At 48.5% G+C, this 10,352-nt stretch overlaps 1 protein-coding gene across 1 annotated transcript; it reads right to left on the bottom strand.

Moving 5' to 3' along the window:
* Positions 6,228-10,352, bottom strand: MB (myoglobin). Its single transcript, XM_021384723.1, has 3 exons — positions 9,755-10,352; positions 7,528-7,750; positions 6,228-6,614 (listed from the first exon to the last, which is right to left on the bottom strand). Exons 1-3 carry the CDS (start codon positions 9,847-9,849, stop codon positions 6,468-6,470), a joined length of 465 nt encoding a protein of 154 aa, XP_021240398.1. The 5' UTR covers positions 9,850-10,352; the 3' UTR covers positions 6,228-6,467.

Here is a 10,352-nt window from a genome sequence, read left to right as displayed (position 1 = left end):
AATTATGCATGAGGGTTCAAGGTTCATACGTTTGGATTTAGGGGCCTCGCTTCTGTCAGTAACCTATTTTAGATATTTAAGTCCTTTATGATCTCAGTCCAGGGCTTTCTGCTCTGGAAGTGAGAAGATTAGCAGTGTCCCAGATGATGCCATAGTGCATTAATCTCCAGAGCACTTCATTCCAAGTTCAGCCCAAAGGTCTTTACACCGCTTTGCTTTGTATGCAGCATCTGTAATCTATCAGAGTATTTACACCACACCACTGTTCCAGCTGAACAGCTACATCCTTTGTCAGCTGCTGAAATGTAACCGCATCAAAGCAAGAGCTGCTTTCTGGCAGATGGCACGACTCCACATCGTTCTACAGAAGAAGCTCACCAATATCCTGCCTTCTAGCCTGCAGCCCAGCCTAGTGGACAACTGAATGACCAAAGCACAAAATAGTGGATGTGCTGCTGGCTCTGCCTCAGTTTTCCCCCCATAGTTTCACAGTGCTCTAGATGGAAGGCATCTATATGTAGAATTTTAAACTGGATGAAACATTCTTAATTACCATCCACCATCAGAAGAGAGTTTGTCCCAGATGACACTCGCAAACAATCCACCAGTGTGTGATCTAAAATGGACAAGCTACAGGACAGCTGAACTAGCAAAAATGTAGGAGGAAATATGTTAAAGATGATTTTCTAATCATTCTTGTTGTTATGAGTTTGCAATTTGTGAGTGTTACAAATATCTCTATTTTGCAAGATATAATTTTGACTGGAAAGGCAAAAAACAATCGTATTGTGCACTAGGGGATCATTTCAGCTGTAGAGGGAACACAGCAGAAGATGTAGGGACAGAAGCTTAAATGTGACATGCTGAAATTAGCTGGGGGATTAGCTGGGTTAGCAGTACATGCTATTGTCAAGGCAGAACCAAAGTGTGCAAGAAATTTTTTCTTGTGATTTATAGGCCAGATTTGAGAAACAGTGCTAGCACAATGAGAAAACATCAAGTCCCTCTTTCATCCCATATCAAACCATGCAGATTACCAGCTCGTGTTAGGAAATTCCCTCCATTGTTAGGGCAGAGCAACTGTCTGAATGATGTTATTGCACTTCAAAAGGCACTGATGGCCCTTGGGCTTAGGTATCTAGGCAGAGAACTGCGCCTCCCTCCTCCTAGATGACCTTAGAGATCTCTTCCAACCTTAATGATTCTCTGATTCCCATCTGCATTTCATTTGCCGTTCTTCCTCACAGGCCCCACAGATCCATCTGCCTGCAGAGAGGAGTGACTGCAAGCATGGCACGTGGTGTGCCCTTGCCCTGCCTGCTTTACTCTCTGGGGCTGCACAGCCTGTCTGAGCCTGTCTGATGCCAGCCCTTAGCTCAGGGCAGGCTCTGCCTCAGGATCTGCAGGGACGCTGGATGGATGGTTTAGGCAAAGCTCTGGTTTTTTTCTCTCTTTTTCTCTTGTTTCCCCAACCAAGTCACAGTTAATCCATGACATACAACATCCCTCAAAGGGCACCAGACTATTCCTGTGTATGCGTATCCAGCTGAGAGGTGAGTGAAAAGATACAGACCCACTTTGACATCATATCACTTAGCTCTCCAGATAACCCAAAAGCTCACCAAGAGTCAAGAGGACAAGACTGCTATCATGCATGCCCTGGGCAAAGCAATCCGAAATCTTAGTGGGTGTATCAGCTCCAGGAATTTCTCGCCCCTTTGCTGAGAGTTTGGATGCTGGAATTCAGCTGGACTTTTTGGGGGAGGACAGAAGAAAGAAAAACTTCAGTGAATTAAAGCACCATTACTTGCACACACAGAAAAGCCACAGGAGATCCACAAGTTAAGCATGGAGACATTGATACTTAAGTGCTAGTAATCCAGAAGTTCTTCCAGCCAAAGCTATTCTATCACTGGAAAGTTTGAACCTGCTTTAAGGAGAATCTAAAATAAGATCAGAGATTCAGAGGCTGCATTCATACTGAGCTTTCTTTGCAGAGGGAGAACAGGCTTTATTTTCTTTTTGCTCTACTCCAGACATAAGGCTGCAGCTATGATACACGTGCCAGGATTAGCTTTAAAGTAGCCATCTTGGATACCAGTAACAGCATAGCTATGTGGCCACAGCCCCCGCCTCAGCCCTATATCCTTGGTAAATTTAAAACTTCACAGGCAAGTTTATCTGTTTTGCACTCATTGTTAATACCTAAGGTAGTTAGAGTAAAACCAGTTTGGGACTATGTCTGCTGCTGGATTGCAGGGCAGCCATGCCAGCAACAGCCTCCTCTCACCAAATACAGTAGACAAACCCCACAGCCCCTGACGTTTCTCTGAGGCAGTGACTCAAATGCAGTGGAATAGCCCCACATCGAGACTGTCATCCCTGACTTTGCAGCGCTTTTGTTTGCATTTGCGTGGGCACAACCCAAGTGACCATACAACCAGCTCACCACCACAAAACTGCTCTTTGTCTCTGTTTTCTGGGGGCATGGCATAAGGGATGCATACTCCAATACCCTCCCCTTCCCAAATACACAATGCCTGGTCCGCCCAGCTGCCAGCCATGCTGGTATACCCTGTGCCAAGGTCTGCCTTGCCCCAGAAAGCCCCTGAGGTGCCCCTGACTGCTGCAGGGATGGCCTCTGCATGGCTTGGGGCAAGGTGGAGGCTGCCTCTTCTGTTTGTTTACAGGAGATTGAAGCCAAACAGGGAAAGAGTCTTGGAACAGTGCAGCCAAGTGCACTATAAAATAGTGCTTTAAAAAGCCACAAGGTCACCTTTGCTAACATTTGGTTAAGGATTTTATAGAAGTCACAGGACGAGAGATGGACTTGTGATGCCTGTGATCACAGGGGAGGGAGAGATGATTTATGTGCTGGCTGAGAAGGCTGCACTGTTTTATCGTGTTCATTAGTGGCCATTTATTAGCTTCTTGGATAAAAGAGTCTGATTGGGAATTCTTGCTTACTGTAATTCCATCTGGCTTCTTTGACTTTGCTTGCATACCTTCATGAAATGTAATACCCCTCCTACTTACTGGTACCCTCCAGGTACCATGCTCTCGCACAATCTGTCTTCTCACTCGGTCAGACCTCAGCAGAACTTGATTTTGCTGCCATATTTCATTTATGCACAATGTTAAAACTAACATATATCATCCTCTTACATGAAGAACCAGCACAAAAGCACGCAGGAATCTGAAGGATTTGGCCAGAGGACCTTTGCTGACAATGTGTGTTGTGAGCCTGGTGCTTGTGTATAGCTGTGAGCATTGAGCCCAGCACAGTCCAAACCAGTAAGGATGCACCCTTGAGCAAAGCTGAGAACAACTGAGTCTAGGGAGGTGGAGGACATGCTCAGACCCCATGCACCTGTAGAAGAAGACATGGCAGGCAGACAGGACTGCATCAAAGGAACACCTGGCTCCACCACTGCTTTCTGTTCCTCAGTGGCATAACCTAGAGGACAGGTTTTGGTTAGCTGGTCAGATAAATAGGGGCTGTGACAAAGGTACTGGAAGCACATGGTGTGAGTATTTGAGTCTCCTTATCAAAATCCCGTCTCATGCAGACATTGCATCCTTATGGCACTGCCATATCTGCTCAGTGATCATGATGAGGCTGGAAACTTCCTATCTTCTTCCTCATGTCAGCCCCACAAAGAGAGGCAAACATGGATGGTGCCACAAATTTCATGTGAAGGGGCTAAATATGTCACATAATCCGCCACTGGAGCCCAGTTCCTTTCTCCCACTGGGCTGACCCAGAGACAGACCACAGGATTAATTGTGTGGTTCTCGGCACCTGGCTGTGGTCGGTGTGTACGTGCTGGGGCGAGGGGCTGGCAGCCACACAATCCACTTGCCATCCTGAGACCAGGAACATGTATGTGACACCTGGTTGTGCTAAATGGGACCCATCTTTCTCATGTAAAGCTATTCCTGGAAAGGAGGCAGGGCAATTTCAGAGCTTACACTGATAACACTTTATCTCCACTGGTGGACTTTGTCCCACACGTAGATCAGAAAAGCTATGTTTTCTGGCAGAACCGTGGAAAAGGTGACTCCAACACAGATGCTCAATCAATATGGCATGGAGGCCAGAGATCTTCTCCCCACCAATCAATTTCAAAGAATCATAGAATTATTAAGTTCAGAAAAGACCAGTAAGGTCATGTAGTCCAACTGTCAACCCATCACCACCATCCCCACTAAACCATCAGCTTGTACTGATTTTGGCCCCACAGTTATTGTTGTCTGAACTTGTTGGTTCATTCTGGCTTGCGCATCTTCAAGGGGCCATATGCTGAACAAAGCAACCTACCTCAGGCCCTGTATCTGACTAGCATTGTTTTTAAGATGCTCCCTTGCACTCTGACAGAGGAGGTTAGGCAGGCTGAGTGAAAGGCCAGCTCTCCCAGCATACCAGGAAATATTCCAGGTAATGATAACCAGCAGCTAGGCACAATATATGTGCAAATTCTCCCTCCTCCACCATGTTGCCTTACATAAATATATCTAGAGGTGACTACAGTGCCACTCAGACTGACAGAGGCAGCTGCCATAGCGGAGCTTTTAATCCCAGAGCAGAGCCTGTTGTCACTGGCAGGAAATGTTATTGTGTTGGACAGGCAATCCTAGACCTTAATTAAATAGGCTGCCCTTCCTGCGAGGCCAGACAGGCTAGACAAGAGTCAGAAGGAGCAAGCTGCTTAAGCCAGGGACCACCTGGCTGTAACTTCATCTGTGTGACAGCATATGCTTTTGTGACTCTCTCTGAAAGGCTGAAACCCCAAGCAAGCTCCCAGAGGTATAGTGAGGATTTATAAAGAGCAAGAAATCAGAGATGCTCTGTTCTGCAAAGGAATTCATTCCTTCTCCTTTCAGAGGTTGCAATTCTGTAGCCTTTGCCCTGACCAAAGACCTGGCAGATCAGACTGGTTTAAGGTTGATTTGTAAGGGAGCTGGTGGCTCCTGCTGTCTCCACTGCACACAGCTCAGCAGCGAGTGCTTTGAACCAGACCCTGCCGGTAGCTCCTCATTTTAAGCACCTCATTTTTCTTTCACAAGCTTGCCCTCATGCTATCTCTAGGAGATAAACTGCATTACTTTCTCCATACCAGAAAAGAGCAACAGTGTTGTCGCCATGCATTTTCCTTCGCAAGGACCCAGCTGCTCACCTCTGCGGCATCCCACTGCCATGTCAGGATGTGATTCTGTCGTGGATGTTCTCACCCCTGTGCACCCATACAGAAAGACAGCAAGCTGCATGCTTTCTGCATGGACACAGCGTGGGTGCATGTGCCAGAAGAGACCGCAGCATCATACTGCCGAGGCCCTAAGCTGAGTGATGGGGATGGAGGAAGAGGAGGGAACACAGACCCCAGTGTTCACTGTGGAGTATAGCTGCCCTTCCAGTAGGCAAACTTCACAGTTCCCATAGAGTCAGGCTTGGGCATCAGGTCAAGACTTTGCAGGGACAACCCAGCAAAACTGAAAAATGGAACGGATAGAAAAACTTGAGTTTTCTAGAGCACCCACTGCTGTTGCACAGACCCGAGGCAACTTGCATGCGCTACCTCCCTGTAAATGGCAAGACGGCGATGGGCTCCCTTCAGCGCAAAGCAAAATGCAGAGCACTCACGGGTGGCCCAGAGCCATCCACACCTTCCATGCCCCCTAAACTCAGATGGGTTTGTACACAAAACACTGTGCTTCTGCCATCTTGCCAGAGTGAATACACAGCACCACTGCAGGAATTTTTATTTTCTGAGAAACACGTATTTTACTTCCTAGTGCAACACAACTTTACATGCATAGCAGCAGCTGCCAGAAGCCTACGGATCACAGAGCGCACTACTCCTTATGGTTTTGCTAACGTGAGTTTAGCGGGTTGCCAAGCTGACAGACCCTGGAGACCGACTGCGTTCACCCCCATGAAACAAGGTAACACCAGCGATGGTGCTGAAAGCTTCCCACAGTCACCTGCTAACAGTCTCACCTGGGGGAGGAATCAGATGCCGTGTCCCCACTTCCCACTCTGACATCCCTTTTGCACCTTTGAGTCCTCTCTTCACCCACTCCTTCACCACAATCCTCAACACGCCCCGTGTTCTTCTATATCCCTTCGTCTCCTGTCACGCCATTCCCCTCTTGGATCAGGCTGGGTTTTGGGGACGAGGAAGGAAAAAGGACACAGAAATAAGCAGAAGGTGACAGATAACCCCTTATATTATTTTTCCTAAGAAAACATACATGCATACATGCATACATGAAGCAAGGAAAGGACAACAATTTATCGTGGACATCACTCTGAGTGCCTCTGCGCTGCCTAAGGTGACTCTTGGCCTCTCATCAAAGCATTCCCACATGTTATGGATGGCCAGTTGGAAGATGTCCAGGATAGTGCTGGGGAAGCTCCTCTGAGATGCATGGCCAGGCCTCCATCGTGGTGCCCCTCTGCGTACATGCTAACCCTGGAAACCAAACTCCTTGTACTTGCTGGCCATGTCATTTCGGAACAGCTCCAGAGCCTTCTTCATCGCAGCCTGGGAATCGGCCCCAAAGTCTGCAGCGTGTTTTTCGGCAATGACCTTGATAATGACTTCAGAAATGAACTGTGAGGAAGGAGAGAGAGAAAAAAAAAAACAGAAGGGACACTCAGGGTTTATTTTCAGAATATCCAGACTAAAAAATAGGTTGCAGAGCCTGGAAATATCTCCAGGCTAATTCAGTATCCCTTCCGGCAGTCTCTAGAGAAAAACTGTGGTCTAGCATGCGAGGAGCCTTGGCTGGGCAGAGGAGCTGGGCTCTATTCCTAGCTCGGACACTGATACATTGTGTGACCTTGAGTAGACCATGGTCCTTCCCTCTCTTTGTCTGCCCATCCACTAAGGCTGCGAATCCATGTCCTGCACTTGTAAAGCCCTTAGTTTCATGGGTCTTGGTCTCCAGTTCTTCCCCCAGGGCTTACTCTAGAATTGTACATCCCTTGTGTATGGCCACTGCCAATTCTTATGTAATGTCATTTCCCAGGCATGCAGAGACTGCATGGGCTGGTTTATTATTGTTAGGAGTGTCTCAGACAGCATATAGTTTTTGGAATGGGAAATGTAATGGAGATTCACAGGAGCTGAGTCCTCCTATGCCTCCTCTTGCCTGTACACAGAGACCTTTGATTTCAGAAAGTGCTAACTGATGTCCAGTTAGACATCACTAAATGGAATCATGGAATCAGAGAATGTTTAATGCTGGAAAAGACCTCTGAGATCACCCAGTCCAACTGCCAGCCCATCCCCACCATGCCCACTGACCATGTCCCTCAGTGCCACATCCACACAGTTCTGGAACACCTCCAGGGACAGTGACCCCACCACCTCCCTGGGCAGCCTGTGCCAGTGCAGCACCGCTCTTTCAGTGAGGAAATTTTTCCTAATACCCAGCCTGAAACAGAGGTGCAACTCTCAGTGTAGCTGTCTTGCACACACCCATCACACATCTGACACCAAGTTTCCCTGTCCGTTTCCCTACCTCCAGATATTTGACAGGGATTTTGTGCTTCGTGGCATGGGATTGAGCCAGGGGCTTCAGCTCTGCCTCGTGATTACCCTTCTGCTTCAGGATTTTGCCAAGCTGGGTAAGGACGGTAGCTCCGTGCTTCTTCAGATCTTCAGAGCCCTTCATCTGATCAGGGGTCTTCAGGCCTTTGAACTTTTCAAAGCGATCCAGAGTCTCAGGGTGGTCCCGGAAAAGTCTGTGGACAGAAGCAGAGGGACATGTGAGACACTGGAGAGCTGTCAGCCAGAGCAGAGCCAAGATCTGGATGCATACGGACAGGCAAATGTGTGATAACTTACTTCCCTCCCCAAAGAAATCTCTTAGTCCCTGCTAGTAGAGGCTGCTTTCACTTGAGAACTCTGATGCTTTAGACCCTTTCCAAATTGTCACCATTCACAATCGCTGCATTTAGCACGTATATAAGCCAGGAAAGCATCTGACCCTACTCTGAATCTGTGTTTTTCATCCTTCCTCTGGGAGGTAGTTCCACAACCTGATGACACTCCGTGTTCTGAAGTTTACTTTACCATCTGTTTTATCCAGGCTGCTTTTTATCATTAGCAACTGATAAAATGCCTCTTGTCTTTGGAGAACAGAGGCTCGTGATGTACCTCCCGCTGAGTATTGTATCTACTTTAATCCCGTGCTCTTACATGTCCTAACAGTCATTCTGACTGAGACAGAGGCACTGCCCTAACCATGTCCAACTGAAGCAACACAGCAGCCATCCTTATTTCTGAACAACTCTGTTAACGCTTTGGCACCAGTCCCCAGAGTTATGTCAGCTGTATCAGGACAGAGGTGGGAGCCAAGGCTGGTGGTGGCACTGGGAGGTGAATTCTCACATTAACCCGAAGGAAAAAAAAAACAAACAAAACCACCTATCTACGCTGCCTCACTGAGGATCCAACCTGTACTTCCCCCCAGCCCGTCACCCCATCAGCTACTGCAGACCCCAGGCTCTCACTAAAATCATCTTCCCAGCCCATCTCTGCATTGAGCAGTGCCGTTCCGTGCTATACACAGGTGCTCTGATTCCGAAGTGGAATTAAAATGGGAAAGCTGGCGTTGCCCCGTGTTTCCTCTCTGCTGCATTTCCAAGGAGACAGGATGCTGACATCACTGGCAACCAAGCTGTGAAGAGATTTCACTCTTTTCCTTGCCAGAGTCCTAGAGCCGGGGCGAGAAGGGAGCACTGACTGTCCTGGTTATTAGGAGGGGTCTGATCATTTGGTGTCGAGAGACATCAGCTCCCTTGCTCAAGTTCATGTGCGGGTATTATGCCCTTTGAAGGGCATAACCCAAGTCGCTGCAGCACCAGCAGGAGCAACGGCAGTATTTACATCCATCCCAAAGCAAACATTCCTCCCATATAGGTGGCCATTAGGATGAGGGCCAGACTCTCCATTATACGATGTAACTGTAGGTCAGGCTGCATTAACAAATACCTCTGCTGCATGGAAAATGCAAGCTGTCTTGCAGCAAAAAGATTCTGTAAACGAGTGACCAAGCTTTGCTGGCATCTCCTTTCAGAGGTCTCTCTTCACGTCCTCCATGATGAGATATTCCCAAGACTCTTGAAAATCCTTCCAAGGAGTATTTTTTTTGTTTGTTTGTTTCCATTGGAAAACATCCAGTTGGATCAATATTTTTTAAATGTATTCCCTGGATACGTTACCTACCTAAAAAGTCTTTACCAAGGCGCAAGCAGGCACATTTCTAAACCGGGAGAAGTCTGCTCCGCTTCCCCTGCTTCTCTCCCTCAGAAACCCCCTGAAGGAATGAGAAATTATGCGGGAAAATCTTTGAACGGGCCGTGGGCTTCTTGCTTTAGCTGTTCTTGAGATAGGACCCCTCAGATCCCCTCTGCTGTCCCCAGTGTCCGTGCCCTTCTGGCATAGGGTGCTGAGTGCAGCCTGAGGGCATTCTTGAGAGCGTCTCCCTGTCTCCATCCCTGCTGGTCTCTAAGGACAGGCAAAGATACTGTGCCAGTTTCCATTCCAAGCCCTGAGCCCTGACACACGGAGAGGCAGAAGCTCAGCTTCTCCATTTCTAACCCAGAAACCGCAGCAATGGAAAAGCATCGCCCCACACCGAAACCAAACAGCCTGTTGAACTGCACACGGCTGAGCCCCTATACTCAGCATTCCGTGATCTCTCACTCAAAGCTCTCGGCTTAGGACCGATGCTCGTTGCCTACCTCATCAGAACCTCGTGTCCATGGCCAGCAATGTCGGCCTCCACTTTCCCCCAGATGGTGAGGACTTGTTGCCATTCCTGGTCGCTGAGCCCCATGGTTCGCTGATGGCAGGGACAGACGGGTCTCGAGTGCTGCCTACGCCGATTGCCTCTCCCCAGAGGTTGGCTGCAGAGCTCACCCACGGGTTTTATAGCCCCTCCTCGTAGACCTACACCTGTTAATCGTCAGCTGGACATCTTGCTCTCTTTCGGGCTTGTCTAACTAATCAGCCTCTCTTTTTTTCTAGGAAGCTATTTCGGGTCAGGTGCTATTGTGAGTGCCACTGATGGCATCAGTTCTGCCTTTCGTATTGGACTGGCACATGTCCCGCGCCAGACAGAAAGGGCATTGCCCAAACACACTGCCAGGAGCCTGTCCCAGCTTCCCCAGGTCCCACTGACAGTGTCAAGCTGGGCGGCAGGAGATTCCAGAAGAGCACTGTCATCTGCAAGGCCACGCTGCCTGCCAGGGAAAGGCTGGTGGCATCGCCCCGGCCCTCCTCGCTCCTCTCCTTTCCCTGCAGCGGGGTGAGGTCTCTCAAGCCAAGTGTCAGAATCAC

Source organism: Numida meleagris, chromosome 1 (assembly GCF_002078875.1).
Source record: "Numida meleagris isolate 19003 breed g44 Domestic line chromosome 1, NumMel1.0, whole genome shotgun sequence".
In the NCBI taxonomy this organism is placed as follows: Eukaryota; Metazoa; Chordata; class Aves; order Galliformes; family Numididae; genus Numida; species Numida meleagris.
This window is presented reverse-complemented; position numbering and strand designations above follow the sequence as displayed.

Excerpts from the sequence above, each read along its gene's own strand:
- MB (XM_021384723.1), bottom strand. The coding sequence starts at position 9,849 with ATGGGGCTCAGCGACCAGGAATGGCAACAAGTCCTCACCATCTGGGGG. Across the intron at positions 7,751-9,754 it reads GGACACGAGGTTCTGATGAG|ACTTTTCCGGGACCACCCTG; the intron begins GTAGGCAACGAG and ends TTCTGTCCACAG. Across the intron at positions 6,615-7,527 it reads TCCCTGTCAAATATCTGGAG|TTCATTTCTGAAGTCATTAT; the intron begins GTAGGGAAACGG and ends CCTTCCTCACAG.